Source organism: Apteryx mantelli, chromosome 5 (assembly GCF_036417845.1).
Source record: "Apteryx mantelli isolate bAptMan1 chromosome 5, bAptMan1.hap1, whole genome shotgun sequence".
NCBI classification, from domain to species: Eukaryota; Metazoa; Chordata; class Aves; order Apterygiformes; family Apterygidae; genus Apteryx; species Apteryx mantelli.
Window position 1 is genome coordinate 19,609,756 of NC_089982.1, and position 19,012 is coordinate 19,628,767.

At 36.9% G+C, this 19,012-nt stretch overlaps 1 protein-coding gene across 3 annotated transcripts in view; it reads right to left on the reverse strand.

Moving 5' to 3' along the window:
• Nucleotides 1-19,012, reverse strand: part of PAPSS1 (3'-phosphoadenosine 5'-phosphosulfate synthase 1) — a 63,271-nt gene that overhangs the window by 15,126 nt on the left and 29,133 nt on the right. For all 3 annotated transcript variants that reach the window (XM_067297595.1, XM_067297594.1, XM_067297596.1), the window contains 6 exons: nt 17,383-17,501; nt 11,030-11,143; nt 9,467-9,578; nt 7,103-7,308; nt 4,654-4,789; nt 2,619-2,887 (listed from right to left, as the gene is read on the reverse strand). In XM_067297595.1, coding sequence (XP_067153696.1) covers nt 2,619-2,887; nt 4,654-4,789; nt 7,103-7,308; nt 9,467-9,578; nt 11,030-11,143; nt 17,383-17,501 — 956 coding nt within the window. The remainder of the gene's footprint in view (nt 1-2,618; nt 2,888-4,653; nt 4,790-7,102; nt 7,309-9,466; nt 9,579-11,029; nt 11,144-17,382; nt 17,502-19,012) is intronic.

Consider the following 19,012-nt stretch of genomic DNA (forward strand, 5'->3'; position numbering starts at 1 on the left):
CGAGCATTTGCGTGGGCACACAGTTTTCCCTTTTAATACTTGCAACTTCATCACTGAACAGATCATTCTCTCTGTTAGAGGCCCCACTGCAGGACCAGCCAAGCAGCAAGAACTCCGAAGTCATTATATTTGATTGAACGTGCAGCCTTACCTTCACAGAAAAAGTAAGGGTCTACTTAGTAACTACATAGTGTTAAATAGCTGGGCAAGTTGAATGGTAATTAAGAGATCTTCAGTAAAACATCTGATAAGCACTAAAGGGAGAGAAAAGGCGTGGGGGAACAAATCGTAGGACAAAATATTTGTTACCAAATATTTGTTACCATTACCTTGTAAACTCACAAATTGATAGATAACTTTCCTTCCATTAGGGAAAAAAAAATTAAAGTTTAACTGACTGCTGAAGATATCTATCTGCATCTTCCTATTGCAAATATTTATTTAAAAGATCAGAATGCTTTGTATTTTAGTCACTGCGTATATTGTTTTATGTTAATAAGCTTTAGGCAAGAAGCTCAGAAACTGACTTCTCAAAGTAGGAACTAGCCTCAGTAACAGCATTCAAGAAGGAAGTTTTGCAGTTAATGTGAACAGAGGTTTGCAAATCAGTAGTCAGATAATGGAATGAGGAACCAGCCATGAGTTACATGAGGGTACAATTGGTATCAGGTTTCATCTTGACCACATCTAGGCATTACACATGACAGATCCCATGGCTGATCAAGCAAATAGGGTGCTATGGAAGCATCTGGATTCTGATACTTGTGTTAACCATTTTAATATTTATGTCATAAGCACAGAATGAGTTATACACATGAAATGTCAGCATGCCACTACAGCTGGTGGCACATTTTCCCAAATGATTCTAGCATAATTAAGAAAAATTAAGTTTCATGCTGTTATTTGGGTAAGAGTAAGCAAGAACTTAGTTTTAAATATAAGCGATGGTGTTTGACTAACTTTCAGACAATTTAGAGCAATGTAAACCATACATCTGAGATATAGGAATACAACTAGGAGCTCTTGTCCAGTTTCTGTATCTTCATACTACTTCAGAACATGGTTACCTTCCAAAGGAGGTGAATTTGCTGCATTTTGATATAGAATTTTACCTTTTATACTTGTTTCTGTTCTTTCAAAGTAATTATTGGGAATGTTAAAAACACAAAACACTAAATTGAAGCTTATGAAACATGACCATTAAATCTTTACAGACTGGAAAGTCGTATCCATCCTGTTGATAACCAAACTGACTTAGCAGCTGCTTGTTGTTCTATAAATCATTTGTGCTACAGAAATATATTTGGTATAAATGTCTTTTAAATGACCTACAGAAAATGATTAAAGGAAGAGTCTCTTTCTTTATTGTGTGGCTACAAACACATTATTGGCAGGCTGTATTCTGAGGTCATTGAAAATGCCAAATAAATTAGGAGAAATTTCTTATTCAATTCAAGATCAGGACTGTGGATTTTGTTTCTTCTCGTATGCTTATGAATCTGAAAGAAATAGAAATTCTCTATTCATAAGCAACTCAACTGAGGTATGGTTCTTTTACAACACAGCAGCATGCAACTCAGAAACACTTCCGAACTCTTAAAGCGTTAATAAGAAACTAAAGAAAACAAAAACCCACTAACAAATATTTTTCTGGTGAAAGCTCCTATAAAGGACTGAAGTAGAAGATTCCTGTTAATTCTCAAAGGCCTATGAGAAACAGTAGAAGATTTCCTACAGTAACCCACTTACATGCCTCTACTCTGATCTGAACTGGAGTTCTTTCTCTGCACTTGAAGGACAGTGCAGGTTCTGTCTGCTCAGTCAACCAATCAGGAGAAAATGAATGACATGTCTGATTTTTTTCCACTGGTGGTATCTCCTATCTATCAAAAAGTTATCACACAGTTAACCTTGCAAGACTGGTCAGAATTTGAACTTCCTGTGACCCGGGGGGGGCGGGGGGGGGGAAAAAGGTAATGAGATGTAGAATCAATATCCCCTAAAGCAATCACTCCCAAATGAGAACATTTATTCACTTTGCTGCCTCCCACAACACCTAGTGGTTCCAGCCCAAGTTCTGGTTTCTAAATAAGGTGTTGCCAAAGAATTATTTCATACAAAAGCCTTGAAACAATTCTCTCTGGATTAAGTTTGCCAAAAAATAAACAAAGCCTTTTTCTTCCAATTTGCATATAGCCCTCCCACATACAAACTTTTTGCTTAACTGAGTCAAAAAACTGAAGTATCTTTACATTCAAGACAATTATTCAGTGTTAATAGATCTTCTAATTCCAAGGTTAAAAAAGGGGGGGGGGGAGGTAGGATTAATTCATCATCACGCCCTTATAACAATAAAGAAAATGAACACTTGAAAACAATATTGTCTCCTGACTTTTCCACAAAACCCTCCAATATACAAGCTTCTTCACAGAAGAGTCATTTGTTTGATCGCAGAGGGAGCCTCTACAGTCTCATTTCTCAAGGGAAATTAGTCTCCTCTGTCCATTAAAAAAAAAAAAACAAAAAACAAAAAAACACACACACAAACACACACCACAGATATTGAGCATAACACAAAACATTTTTTGGTCTGTTTTTAACTCTCTTGATGCATCTACCTCAGTTGGTCCAGCATACATCATGGGGGAAGGGAATATAGCTACCACCGTTGTTTCTGGATTCAAGATTCCCTCCTCCAGTACTGCAGCATGTTGCTTCATGCGCCACATGAGAGGAACATCATCCTCCTTTGTCCAGCCTCCAAGTGGATGCAAGAGCAAAACTGGTCTCCGGTAGCCACGTTCTAGAAGCTGCTTATGAGTATCCTGCATTAAAAGAGCATGCCCATTGTGCACTGGGTTGCGTAACTGGAATGCAAAGACAGCATCTGTGGAAAACAGACGGACAAACAAAAGATAAAATAAAAGCAAATTATTTTATCAGGAGTCATACAACCACAGAGAATCTTCAAACAGCAAGATCTTTTCAACCCTACTAAACAAGTAGATTAGTCATAGTCACAAGTCATTAAAGGATTATGAATTATTATGCATTGTTATTTAACTGGCAAAACTAATAAAAAATAACCATACTAAAGAAACATATATCAGCTTTCTTCATTTTTGAAATTTCAGCAGGACTACTCTAGTTTCTCCAATAACTGTAATCTCCTCTTTGAGGATTTCAAAATTGCTTGAGCATATAAAGTTAAATTCTAAGAGGAAACCAAATTTTGCCACCCATTTTAAAGGCCCAACATAATTATCAGGAGAACAGATGGACACACTTCCAATAAAAAGGAAAAAAAAAAAAATGTGTGTATATATATACACACACGGGGGGGGGGGGGATTTAATGTGCCTTAAAAGGTCTCCTTCACTTCCTACATTAGCAGAGCTTACACTCAGTAAGCACAAAATAAGGCTAACTGCTATTCCAAAGTATTTTGGACCAGCCAGGTAAGAAATCTGGCACAACCAGGATTTCTCTCTTCTTCTGCAAGCTAAGATGAACTAACTCAACCTACAAGACAGCAAAATTGCCTTAACTGAGAGGTTTCCCCTAAGAAAGGGGTGGTTTTGGGGTATCAAATATACTTATTTATTGGACAACTAAACAAAGAATGGTTTCACACACCTGCAGAGACTGGAAATACTGACTGCACTGAAAAGAGACAGGAGCTCAGGACCAATCCCAGTTTGGATTCTAGATGTTAATCTCTTCTCTCTCATAGTGCTCTGCAGCTGCCTGCCAGTTGCTGCAGCACTGAAGGCAGTATGGCTGTTTGTTCTCTGCTTTATGACATTACACAGTCTCTGATTTATTTGCCTAACACAATAGCTTTACTTAAACAAAAAACTTTAATTTCTTCTCCAATATAAAGCTAGCAACTAGCTCAGAATTTTTAGCACCTTTCACTTTGCAACAGTTTCCTTGCATGGCTGTCATGAGTTTTGCTCCCCAGAAGCAGCACAGAATAGTCAATTTAGAAGTGCATGAAAGGTGACAGGAAAACAGATATCAAAAACATTCCAAAGAACCGAACGCACAATATTAATATCTTTTTCTCTCTCTCTTTTCTTTTCTTTTTTTTTTTTTAAGAATCATAAAAGTGACATGGAAAGAATTAGTAAATACAGTTGTGATTTTTTTTTTTTTTAAAGGAAGCACAAAAAGAATTATTTCAAGGTTTGTTTTCTTGCTGTTCTTGTATTGTTCCTTCAATTCACTAATTGCTTTCCCTCTTTTTTTATTAAATGGACCCTCTGAGGAGCAGAGGCCTAGGAAGAGGTGTTCTCAGTACTCAACCATACCTCTACAACTTTAGCCAAACCCAGAGATAATTCTCAAATCATGTTCTACCACATTTATAACATTATCCCTGTTCCTTGAATACCCATTAGTGAAAATGCCTAGTGTGCATGCAAAGATAAAAATCAGAACCTCAGGGATTACGAGCCTGCTCTTGTGCACTTAGGCAAGGCAGTGCCTAAGATTAAAAATGTTAATAGCTGTAAAAGATAAATACCAAGCACATCAAGTATAGAGAGCATTCAAAAATCCCTGAAAAAGTGCTTGCCACTGCAATCTTAAGGCAGCAGACATTTGGATAAATCTTTGTAGAAAGACACAAAGCAAGAAAAACTTAATCACCAGCATTCATTTCCTTGAACTTCTGCTTAAGTTCAGCAGGAGTGAGACGATATTGATCAAGTCCATCATTCCAATAAATACGATCAAGGACCTGTAGATCTCCACCTACAAGCCAGTTCCCTTGCTCCATAACCATCTAGGAAAAGAAATGAAAGTCCTTTTTAGGGTTGACTGTCGACTTATCCTGAACATTTAGAGCATTGCAATGTGGGCACATCTCCTTACCAAAAAGGCAGTTCCAAGTCAATTTTATTTGAGAGTCTCAAAGTCAAGCAGCAATGTCAAAAACAAACAAAAAGCCCACCCACACCCACATCACCACACATCACTGGAACATAGTTCAAATATGTTACGGTATGGAGCAGAAGATATGCACAAAGTTAGTCTTGAGGAGATATATGCCTTTCTTTCAAAAAAGAGAATTTATTTATATATAGAAATACAAGCAGTCACTACTCTCAACCAGCATTATTATATGGCAAAAACATATGGTAGCTGGAAAGCCTGATATGTAAAGTACAATAAAGCTGCATGCTTTATAGTTGCTGGTCAGAGCTAATGCAGTTGCAGTATCACACTGCAGTTTACAAGATTACGGTCAGCAACAAAGTATAAAGAACACAGTTTTGACTAACTATTCATCCAATTCAATTTATGAATGAAATCTGAATCTTCAAAATATAACTTTGGGATTTGTTTCACCATATCACTTTAACAAGGCAACATATATTGTATGCTCACTAGAATTCCTTTAACATCTTAAGTATCACCTCAGCCTTTATCCAAAAATAAAAAAACCAAAACCCCCAAATTCCACGTTTATGGCAAGCTGCTTAACATGCTTCAGCAATGGCCATAGAAATCACTCATAAATTGTTAATTTCTGAAAATGCATTTGCTTTTGGAGTTGGAAGCACAAATAAAACTTCCAAGCTTCACACTGATTCATTTCTAATAATTTTTCAGTCTTATGGAACTTAAAGATTACAACAAACATTACTGACATAACATTAAAAAAAAAAACATTACCTACTAAACCCACAAGTCAAGCTGTTCAAATTTTAAGTGAGGACTTTTTCCTCTGAGATAGAGGACCTGCTGCAGTTAGATGATGCTGCAGTCACCACCCCCTCAAGGAAAATGCCCAATTTTGACATCTTACCAAGGGGGAGAGGGGAAGGCGTGAGAAAGAGGAGAAACATGAGAAAATTCCGTACTACTTTAATTCTCAGACATCAAAAGATTTCTGATGAATTTAAAAGCACCAGATTCACATGCTGTCATGATACTATTACACACACCACTACAGACCTGAGAACATAGTCTCATCTTCTACATTAGTTTCAGCCATGTCATTCTGTAATTGCTAACGTATTAACAAGTCGCTCAAATTATCCCTGCATAATATTTTCTTGGAATTTCTTAAATTTGCATTATTTTAAGCTTTTAATAAAGGTGTCATCTTATATTCATCAGCATGGAACATGTCAAGGGCTTTGAAAGTCTTCCACATAACTTACTTGCATCTAGCAAGAGATGCCCTATTTCAGATATACTTCTGAATACAACTTCAGTTAGTAAAACAATGTCATTGCAATAAAAATATTGGTAAGAAATCAAGAAACGTGTAATTTTCACATACGTACAGCTATTAGTAATACAGATACTTTTTGAACACATCAAAGGCTTTCCCTTTATACTAGCAAGCTTGCAATTTGAGGTTTGTTTGATTTCTTTTCATCTGATTTTTGAGTCTCAGATGGAAACAAAAAGGCATGGTAGAGACCAGAAACAGGGAGAGAAACAAGTTCATGGCTCTGTAGAGCCATAGTGTAACATTCACATCCATTTTCAAAACCAAACACAGCAGAATGATATGTTTCCATTAGAATATTCTTAAGTGACACACATAAGGTCAAGAGGAAAAAAAAAAAAAAAAAGATATACTGAACACAATGGAGGGCAAATAACTCCCCAGGGAGTTAAATTATGAACTCTCTAGGAAGCAGGCCTATTTCAAAAGCATCTAAACTAGACAATTCTCACATGCTCCACATGCAAGAAGTTTTCTTGCCTTCACAATGCACATATCCACTGATTAAGGAGCTTTGATGATCCATCTGGGTCCACAGAGGGATGTATTTCCTAAGCACACTAGAGGGCAAAGATCTCTCCTCTGTAGCACAGATTCTACATTACACTCTAAATTAATTTCATGTGCACATATTGACATTAGAATTTCACACTGACTAAGTGCAGACTATTCGACAGCTGCATGGAACAAAAATAAAAAAAAAAACACCTTTGTTTCGGCTCAAATGTTTAAGTTCTTTCTCAAAGAAGCTTTGTGTCTAGGACTCGTGCCAGCTTCAACATCATCTCCACTTAATTTGCAGCTCTACAAACAGGATAAATAATAGGACTAGATTTTCAACTTTTAAAAGCACACCTTGATATAGGGATGTTCCTTGCATGTCGTTCCCCATTGCCTTGCACAGCGTTCCTCCTTCCTATGTTCATAGAACTCGGGGTTACGGAGGATGGCCACGCGGTGTCCTTCATACACCAGGGCAATCGCTGTACATCCATCCAGTCTTTCCTTGTCTTCCTGTGTAGCTGTTAGCACTATAGGCACTGACAGATTGATAACTCCCCCTGCAGAGTGAAAAAAGCCCTTATCCTTAGTAACGATCATCAATGAGATTATGAAAAATCTACCTTCCTAACAAGTTACAGCCCAGGCTTTATATCATGTAACAGGTAGTTCAAGCACTTACTTCAACAGGGCTAAAAGCAACTTTTAGAATGAACTCTTGCATAAGTTATACATGCAGCCACTGAGGTTTGAAAAAGAAAAAAAACACTAGTGAAAATAGCAAATACTTACAGTTGCATGCAAATATTTAGACTATGAGTATATTACATTTCTGTGATTCCAAAACAATGAACATCTTGTTCAAGAAGCTATACTTCAAGCACAAACATGCAGCTTATATCTTTTCAAAGAGATCATCTAAAATATCAGTAATTCTTTCTACCCTCTTCCTTCATAATCCAAAATGAAGGATGTGCTGCATATCTTCTTCTAAATTCAGTCTTATGTGTTCAGACTTGTATTCAAAGCAACTAGATCAAAAATTGAGCTTGGCAATAGTCAGAGAAGGTGATTTGCTACCCTTGGAGGGAATAAAAAAAGACTTTTGCTTTGGGGGCAAAGTAGATAAATACTCTGTGAAAACTTTGTAAACTGTGAAAAGCTATCAGCCTGTTGATTATTAAAATTTTGTGAGTGAACAATAATACCTTTGTCATCTCTTTTTTCAGCCACTGTACAACTGGGAAACCAAGGCAAGGCAGTTAAGTGAGTTCTTTAAGCTACATGGAGCACAGTGTCAGGTTGAGACCATTTAAGAAAACTTTAAAATGAGAATAGCTACACACTTGCATTGATCTCCATGATGTAGAAGTCAATCAGTGTGGATATTTCTTTCAAGGCCCAAAGAAAGAAATGCATTGTGGGTATTCAACAATTTCCCTCTCTCCAGAATCAGAACCCTGGAAAACAACTGCTGCTCTTAGACTGCAGCACTAATATACCATCCAGGGAGGGACACTGTATTGACTTAACTTTGTTGCTACTGGCTCAAGTAGCAAAGCAGCTTTAAGGCAATCCATGCTCCTAAAAACTTCACCAAAAATGTTCTTATACATAAATTTTGCAGTAGATACCTGCAGACAGGAGCTCTGGCAGCATTTAAAGGAATATGACTGCTCTATTCAAGGTTAGGCCTGGGAATTGTAAGAGATACTACCTACTGTCATTTTTCATAACTGGTATTTTATTTGTAGCATGGAAGAGGTAATGAAAACAGATGCAAGAGAAGTTTACAAACTCGAAATATTGCCCTATTCTCAAACACTCACCTTCACAAGGTCTTAAAAGCCTTTAAGAAATTCTGGTTTACAGAAGACTAAAGTTGATATAAGGAGCAGCAAGCTATTTTAATGGCTGAAAACACAGCATGTCATCTTGGGGATAAATTTCATCTGGACAAATAAATGGAAGGCAAATGTAATGAGAACAATATTAGCAGTCCCCAAAAGACACTGCAAGGTTGGAGATACTGCAAAATAACAGGATGGCATTTTGTTGGATAGGATAACATTTGGGAGACTTATGAGAAAGGGAATTGAAAAAAGTAAGAGGGACAAAAGATGACTTGATCATAGAGGCTGAACACAGGCGACTTTTTCTGCCATTTGGTCTCCAAGATAATCTCACAAGATAATTACAAAGTCAGTAATTCAACTGCACGTGAAAACCTTCCATACTCAAGCCACCTCTTCAAATTCTGGTTTCATGCTTGCAATAGCTCCAGCACTCAGGTCAGTTTGTTGTCCTTACTTTCATCACTATCACAGAACAAATCTTTTGGCATTCCTCATACAGAGCTAAATAGCAATTAAATTGCTGTTCTGAATACTGGAATCAACTTCTTCAAAACAAGAATAGAAAGTCTATTTTAGGTTTCAATTTTTTTAAAAAAGTGAATGAGAACATTTGAAAATAAGTTATGATTTGTAAAACCAAAAAAAAAATTTTTCGATTTTTCAAATTGTAACATGATGGTAGGAATTAAAAAACAAAATATCAAGTTTAATCTGACAATTTTAACTCTCAATTCTCTTACCTCAGATTTGTCCACAAACCTGATAAAGTATTACCACACCACCACCGCTAAAAAGCAGAGCATCAATGACATTTCATAATACAGGATTAGTATGCTCAGTTTTACAAATGGAAATACCTTACCATCAAGGAGACAGTCAAAGTGAAGGCACTGTAGGTATTCTCTCTCCCTCATAAAGCCATTCAGTGGTGTTGCCCAGCCCTCTGCTAGCACTTGCACCCATTGCATATCCACCTTGTAAAGAAATGGAGAAAATACTTAGAGCAGACAAAAGTAGCTCCATGACTGCTATTAGGTATTAATCATAATAGATATGTATCCATAAAATGCAGGACAATGTAGGTAGAGAACTTCTTACAGTTTTTAATCACAACCAGTTAGTTCAAAGTCTCTCCAAGTAACAAAAAAGGAACACCTTGTTCCTCACTGCTTATATAGTTTCGGCTATTTTCCAGTCCTAACACTAGATCAAATTTCCAGGTGCTAAAAAAGTACATTTTATTTGTAAAGGTTTGATATAGTTCAACTTAACAGAATTGGAGAGTTCTACTTGCATTTGTTTAATAAAGAGGGCTAACCAAGAGGTAAAAATATATATATATATATATGATTATGACAAAAATATCAGAATTATGGGGGTGAATATTAAGAGATCTAATCTTACAGTAGATTAGAAAGGGGATTTTTACTGCAGAAAGTACTATAAGACAACCCAGAAATAAAATTCTCCCAGGACTAGTATTTATTTTAGTTTAAAAGGTATTGGTTTACAGGAAATTTCCTCCCTTGGCATTTAAACAGTCACACTGTGACTTAGTGTGTGGCCTTTATTATTTCTGCATGTGCATTATTGAGACTTGGTCAGAAGTCTTTGACAAGGACAGAGTTTGCTTGTGCAAGTCTCTTTTGCAAAGAGAATGACTAATTTTATTACATTGTTTAAGTTATATTGAAACAATTACAATGCACATTTTCTTCCCTAGCTTAAAACATATATTCGCTTGATAATTAGCAAGTAGTGGGTGTGAGGGGAAGTGGATTTATTTTTCCAGATAGGAAACAATTTAAAAAGGACTGTATAGAAATTTAATAATGGTGATCCTAAATATTTATTCCTCAGCAAAACAATAAATTGTTTTAGACATATACATGCAAGGAATCTAGTAAGCTACAGTGAGAAGAAGTATTAACCTATTAGTAGGGGAAAACCAGGAAAATTTAGAAACAATTTAGTTCAACACCTAGAAAGAGGTCTTGGTCCTTAAGAGTCAAGACCCTTACTGCAGATGCTTAACTCTAAGCTTAGTCAGGCCCTTGAGCAAATCCTTAGCTTTAAGTTCCATTTTAGTAATACTATTAAAGAAAACTTAAGTTTTTAAACTCTTTTAGAAACAACTGTTCTCAGAACACATGCAAGATAGTTCAGTGCATGCATGAAGAAAAAATGTCACTATGGATTTAAATCTTCAGGTTTAGGTTAAACTAAGTAACACTATTTGAAGGGACAGACATCAAAGAAATAACAAAGGATCAAAGAAAATACAGATGCTGCAATGACCCTCAAAAAGAAGAGATAAAAGTATCAAGTTACAGTTTATAACCAATAAAGGTACTTAAACCTCCTCCAGCTGAGGAACACAGACTGTCTTTCAGTTTCAGCAATGAGACAACCAAGCACACAGTACCTTATTTATTTCCAAGGTTAACAGAGACTCAGCGTCGGTTTTGGCCAACTTAAGCTTGTTTTCTGGCACATAGAGCTCTTTCACTTCGTAAGAGGCATCCACTGGTACAATGTCCTGTAAAAAAAGGAGGAATCAGAATATAGTATTTGCTTGGAATGCTTCTTGACTGCTGAACACACAGTCAAGAAGTAAAATTTTATGTTTTATTGTTCTGTGGCAAAAGATTATGCATTAAGTAACTTCTATTCAATTAAAACACAACACTTTCCTAAGATTCTGATATACTGCTAGCCAAGCTGCTGATCTGAATAACTAATTTTTGAGTGAGACATCCTGACAAAAAGCTTTTTCTAAATTTCAAGTACCCCATACACTTATAACATTTAGCCCGTAAATATTAACAATTGAACTAAGTGCAGTTTTTGAGTCATTAATGCATACTTTATCGACAGCAGAAGAAAATACAGTATTCTTTTATATTTGCTAAAGTAGTAAAAAAATGTTTTAGAGACTTTGAGCATTTGACTCAGGGTCAAGTAATTGACTACACAAAATACGTAAGCAATGGTAAAAGGAAGGGTAAAGGTCTCCTTCCCAACTGAACTTGCTTAACACAAGCATGAATTGAATGCATTACCTACAGCTAATGACATAACGGCAACATCCAATCTGTGAAATAACACTTCATGGAAACATTTAAATGCAGGAAGTCATTTGTACATCTAAACATGCAGTGAACTGAAATCTAGTTTTATAACCAGAATATCACAGAATATCAATTGTATGTTTGAAAAAATTGCAGCTTTCCTACTTTGGTTTTAAACAAGACATTCTTACTCCAAGGTACAAAAAGAACGCTTCAACATACAAAAAGAATATTAAAAGAGAAAAGGATGCCATCATGGTAAACCTTTAAAGAGTCTCCTCCAACAAAGGCTAGTCAAATGTTCCAGTGATATTCAGTAACAAAAATCAACAAAAAACAGCTGACAGCTCTTTTTAAAAAGCTATGCTTTTAAGATTTTCGGAATCCTTTTGTAAAGTAATGCTTTACTTTTTGGGAAAAAAAAGCTTATACTTACAGTAAGGTATACACAGACCCATAACAAAAATACAGAAGTTATCTTTATTTTTCCAGTAAATGCAGCACATAGAGAGGTATGCCTGTACCACAGGAAACACAAAGTTTGTTCAAGCATTTTAAAAGCAGTATATCAGTCATAAGGCACTACCTCCACGGAAAGTAAAACAAAGAAAGCAGGGTAATGTAAATAAGTGGGTGATAAAACAACTGCAGGAGTAAAAAGAGCTAGTGAATCTAACTGTTAGGTAAGTCATATCTCTGAAGACAAATAAAAAAGAAAAATAAATTAAACTAGCACTTAGAAATTGTGTTTCATAAGGAAAAGCTCAATCCATTATCTATCAGACCTCATTTGGGAAGTTGACTTTATTTGACAGGAAACAAGGAAAAACTCACTTTCCATTCTCTCTCTCTCTCTGAGCAGCAGAATTATGGCCCAGGAGAGCTGCAGGAGACTCCTCCCACAGCAATAAGCCCAGACATTAAATCAAAGTACTACCTGCTGTAAAGAACAGCAGACCTATGAGCAAAGTATAATGATTAAGTACACATCATGCTACTTCAGAGAAGATTCTGCTCTGGAGCCCAGTTTACTTCTATGCCATAATGTCCTAGTTTAACAACACATCAAAAGCTTGAAGTGAATTAAGCTATTGCAAAGATCCCATCAAATACTAGCCTGTTTCTAGTGTCCCATTTATGGGCAAAGCAGTGGAGAAAACTGCAGCACCAAAACGCAGTATCTGTCAAAAACCTGTCTACCACATTATTATGATGTGGATAGTTCCAGCAACACCAAAAGACAGCAGACCAGAAATACAAAGCAGGCAATCCAGGTGTTCTAGAAAAGCAGCTGATGCCTCTACATTGCTATATAAAAGATCAGGTCAGAAACCCACAACAACAGCCACAACCACACAAGCATATGTAATTCCAACCAAGTGTAGATAGTAACCAAAGACATCTTGACAGTATTTTGATCTAGGGTGACAAAACTTTTTTTTTGGGGGGGGGGGGGAAGGGGGTGAGTGGAGAGAGGTTGCTAAGTTTTGGTTTTTTTTTAAGAGACCGCATAATACATACATACATAATGCATTATACATTTTAGAGCATTAAGTCATTTAAGCTCCTTTAATTCTCTAAGCATTTAGAGAATTTATAGGATTAGAAAATCTAGGGTCCCTAGCAGGAATAGAAATAGTATTTAAAAAAAAAAAACACTTCAGCTTAAAAATGCCAGCAGGAAGAATCCATAGGTCTTTAAACTATATGAATTTTAGGAAAATGCTATGCTAGCAGGCCATCTAGTGACCACTTTAAGGTGGTAACTTTACTCAAAGGTTCATTCCACCGAAGATTAAGTTACACAGTGTTCCTCAATACTTAATATTTCTCAGTGCATTCATACAAATAACTGCAAAACAATAAAAATAAACTAGAGGCTTTATGAGAACACGTGCCTCCTTAAACCTCAGTGGTGTTTTCTTTGCTGATGCTAACATGCTTAAAGTCAGTAAAGAAAGCGCCTTCAGGTAAATTCCCAGTAGATGTGCATTCACAAGTGTCATCCAATTTACATTAGAGAACAGTGTTACAAGTTTGTATTAACTGAGGTGCAAAGCCACTGATTTACTTATATATGGAAAAAAACAAAGTACTTGAGTACAATCGCCACTGAAGTTTTGTTATCTACCACTTGCAGGGAAGTTTTTCAGTATTTTAAGTACGGGGGAAATTGCAACATGCAGTGTGAGTCACAATTTTAACATACAGCAGTAAGGTTTTCTGTCTTGAGGCCTTTCTCTTCCCATTAGTTCTGTTTCATTTTAAATTCATTTGAGCCATAGGGACACTCCAACTGTGCCAACGAGAGGAATTTCTGACCACAGCTATTCACTGCTGATTTTCTGCTGTAGATGCCCTTTAGATATTTGCTTCAGTCAAAATAAGCCATGTTTAGCTTAAATACTACATCTTAATCAAGCCAATTCATTTTGACTGAAACCATCTAGGAAACATCCATATAGTCAGCAGATCTAAATAGACGATTGCTTCCTTACCAGAGTCTCTGTGAATAACAGGCTGGCTCTGGGCCAAAAGCTTATCTGTGTTTCTTCCCAGGATACAGAAGATAAAAGTAAGAGAACAAACCAGAAACAATACTGCAACACCACCACAGTACCTAATAATTCAATAACCCCAAAATTATACCTGCTTTTCTAAATCAAATTCAGTATCTCAAACTGATTTAAATTACATTCAGTAGTATATTTTCAAAAGAAAACAACTCGTAACCAAAATACACATACCTCAAAATTAGGAAATCCACAACTTTAAAAATACAGGAAGCTCGCTTACTTTTGCGAGCATGAGAAGAAATCCATGTTTTATTGATGTGGGAATTACTAAAGTTTCATACTGAGATTTTTTTGATTGCACTTAAAGCTTGCACTGGTCTCTGCTCACTCTGGCTTACATATTTACTCTTGTGTGTTTAAATCTTCAGTGTAGAAGTATAAAATTACTAGTATAGTCTTACATATTCTTTACAGAGAACATGTTTTTCCCCATTCTCTTACATAAAAAACCACCAACTATTAGCCTTATCACAGAACCACACAGAGACCTCTGGACATCATCTAGTCCAGCCTCTTACTCAAGCAGGTCCCATTACAGTAGGCTGCTCAGAAACTTGCTACGATTTCCTCAGAAAATATTTCACTGGTTAAAAATGGAACTTATTTCATTACTATGCAATAAGAATTTTGTGCTGGATCAGCTGCATTTGTTGACAGGAGAAACAAGAAAGAAAACAATGAAATCCCTACAGCCAAACGTCCACACTAGGCTTGCCTGACTCCATTGGAAGGTATCGGCAGATTGAGTGCCAAATTTATCAAGCTCAAAAGTCACATACACCTTCTTGACTGAAGAAATTGAGTGAGCAAACACTGATTTATTACTTAAAGCAGTTAAAAAAAGTTTCTTATGACTCTCCACAAGACTCAGAAGTTTTAGGAAATACTCACATTCCAGGTCCCCAAGAACTTCACATTCTAGGTCCCCAAGAACTTCAGTGTTTTATTTACTGCATTTACATGCAGAAAAGCCAAATCAGCTGTTGTTCAAAACTAAGTTACACCACAGAAGAAGTTTCCAGATTCAACAGCTGTTTATTACTCCTGTTTGTGTGATTAAAAGTACTAGAATGTGCCTTAAGCAAAGGACAAAGCACTTCTGATGGCCAGAAGCCAGCATTCAGCACTGTGTACAAAGTGTTGGCACATGTGACATTGGTTTCTAGAATGACAAAACTTAAAAGAATTGCCCTTCCGAGTAGGAGGTTCAGGACTTCCCACAGTCAGAGCCTGCCACATCCCATAGGTAAGACTCTTCTAGCCTCTCCTTTCTCTCTCCAGAAGGATAGTCAGATGAGCATGAGGGTGCAAGTCCGGCATGCTGCTGCCATTTTCTGTCCTATCAGATCTCCTGAGCAACCTTGAGCAAGCAGTGATCTGTTCAAAGAGTTCTCTCAAAAATTTAGCTACAAGAGACTAAACCTCTCTAGAGCTGTACTTCCACTGAAGGCTAAGATGAACCTGATACTGGCTACATAATGAGGTCTTACTTGCACCCGCTTCAACACTTGCTGGAGCTTTACCCAACCTACTGCCTACATACTAAATTGCCAGAAAATTCACCTTACCAAGGAAGCGAATAATTTCCTGTCAGACCATCTAGATTAAAATTCTGGTCTGAAATGCAATCCCTCTCTCCACTGACTATAAATAGGTATTTAAGGAGACAAGTTTCTTCTACATGAAAATTAGCCAACTCCTTCCTAACAGGCGGAAGACTAGGAAAGAGAGGTAAATTAAAGCCAGACAGCTGAAGCTGTTATTACCCTGATGTGTCTATTCTTCTCTCCATGAGTGGATACCATACTCCACCAGGAAAGGCAGAAAGGCATATAAAAGTCCATCCCATACCAGAAATAAAATTACCCACCAACCAACCTTCTCATCTTGGCTTTCTTTTCAATATGAAAGTTTTGAAATTTCCAGTGGAAACCAGCATATTAATGTATTAGACATCACTGTTGGTTAATACAGCTTACATACATTAGGCTGTGAATAGCAGCAGTTCAGAACATATTTAAGGAATGTCCATAACAATATCCATTTGGTTAGCAACCTCTGGCAGAAGAGCAAGGCTGAAAGTTGAGGACAGTACAGTTACTTTGTCCATTCAGTTTTATTTTACTGATACTTGTGCCTCAACATTCATAAGGGTGAGATCCTGAAGCAATGTGAAGCAACCTGATCTAAACTGAAGTGCCACCTGCTCCCTTCCTAACCACATTACCACCTCCTTTAAGTCATCAGTAGGTCTCATGTGGCTATGCAGTGAACTAATCCAGGGGATAATTAAAACACATGAAGGATGAAAAAAAGGATTGGAGATACAGTTTCAAGAGGATAAAGCCACCTCATGACTACCTCCTTTTTTCTATTATTATTTTGTTTTTATTTAAAGGTTGCGTTAACTAGCTGAATCCACTTACCAGACAACAGGAGGAGCATCAGGAGCTTCAAAAGGGATGGTGTAGATAGCAGGTACAAAAGAAGAAATAGGCCTATGTTTTTAGAAGCTATAAATCATTAATTCAACTCAGTCATGTCAGGAAGATCAGCTTCCTGAACAGGTTGTTACACAATTGCAGGAGCACTACTAGTGCAAGAAAAGCAGTATAAACAAAGGAGAATGGACAGAACCACAGCAGCCCCTGTTTAGGTCAGTTCAAACTACTGTGGAACTGCATCCCTGGTCTCTTCACATTTCCAATATATTTTACCAATATATGTATGCTATAAGGACAAATTAATTTAATTAATAATTTTGAGGCTCTTAAAAATGCTAGCAGCCAATTTAAAAGCCAGCACTCACCATCAGTTCTGTTACAACTACGACATCCTTCTCTCCCTTCCAGTTATCAGTTATGACAATGAATATAAATTAGTTTTCCTCTTGTCCAACACTTATTTCAGTAATGTTCAATGTTGTTGCAATGTTTAGGTTTAAAAAGGAAACGCACAATAGGATGAGTTTAAAAGTTAGAATATAAAGACGTATAAGTTTTAACCAGAAAAAAAGGTCTCTGCTTTTCCCAGCTGGTACATTCAGGTTTGAGCCACTAATGCTTTGAAGAAGGGGGGGGGGGGGGGGGGGAAACACCCACACCCTAGGATATAGCTGCATTTCTTCTCACCCTCTCTTGAAGAAGTTCCACAACTTGCTGTATGCAATCATTCACATCACAGGAATCAGTTTTCAACACAAGCTCGGGGGCTTCAGGTTTTTCATACTCTGAGTCAATCCCAGTAAAGCCTACAGAACAGAACACAGAGCTTTGGTTACTTCCTCCAAAAGACAGACTGCATCTTAACATTGTTCATATACAATTTCCTGGATATAAACCAACACAGCAGGCCAGAGAAAAGAGTTTTAGCTTCCCTGATGCAGGATTTCTTATGGAAATCAATAGCTTTATCAAGCCATTTGCCAGCCCTGCCACACCACTGCATCTAACTTCATCATTCTACAGTACATACATGGCATATTTTTGCTGGTGAAGTTCTTTCATTTATACCATGAATAAAGAAGGTAACACTGGGAAAAGAACTGTGCACATCAACCCAGAGTTAGTAGATACACATCCTTCAGCTGTCCTTCAGTATTAGCTCTGATTGCTTTTTAAGCACTAAGCCTGACTGTTGAACAACTGGTAAAATATTCACTCATGCCACCAAGCAACACTTACTCAAAAGAGTAAGGAATTCCATCATCTATTGTATTATATTAGTCTGGCCGATATACCCATCCTAACGTAACTAGTTCAGGTAAGGAAGTATTCTGTGAGTCTATTATATAGTTATAATGACTTTTATCACAGCTCATATAAGCTACCAGTGACAGCTGTTCATCCTGTTTAGCTAGTAACCTCCTTTGAAACAAAGGAGACCCTAGCTAACGATGCATAAACATGAAGGCAAAATTAAGCCCACAGTTGCACTTCCAAGGAACCAATGGCAAAGCATACAAGTACTACAGGATCAGATCTGCAGTAAAAATATCAGCTAGGCTGCAGCAACTGAACTTTTATATCCTCCACAATTGCAAATGCAGAAAGTAAAGCATGACCTTTGCACTTGAGACTTATAATATTCTCTAAATTAGTAGCTTAATTCCCCAGCTGGGAAAAGATCAAATTGCTGCAATACTGAATGTTATAAAGAAAGGCCAGTATCTGCTCCTAAAACTGTACCTTTTAAGCACATCTAATGACTGGAGGGAGTGACAGTAGGGGGAATAAAAAGTGTCATATTACCTATCCTAGAGGAAAGGAAGATAACATAGTTGCTGGCTGGCACTCTTTGTGAAAGGGCATGGTCATTTAAGTTTCTTCCTTTATAGATAAACCAGGTTGTAAGACAATAACTGCTATATCACCTTGTAACTTACCTAGGCATGATATCTCTCACTACCACCTCTAAAGTAATACAGTTCCATTAGAGGGCTGGTAAAATTAACAAGAACAGTTAAGGAAGCTCCATAGCACCAATAATGATTCTGTAAGGCACAATATCCTTGTAATCTTGTCATCTCAAACCGTCTTCCTACAATTCTGAATAAACCTTACTTCAGCTGTATTTATTCCTAGTTCTTCACACTATGTATTTGATAGTCCTGGAAACGTCAAGCAACCAATCATGTGGAATATCTTAGATTTCTAGAGTTTTAGATCAGTCTTGATTAACATCAACGTCATCGTTACAACACCTGCAAACGCCATTCCCCAAATGAAACATTACTGAAACTCCATTTCCTTTAAAAACCGC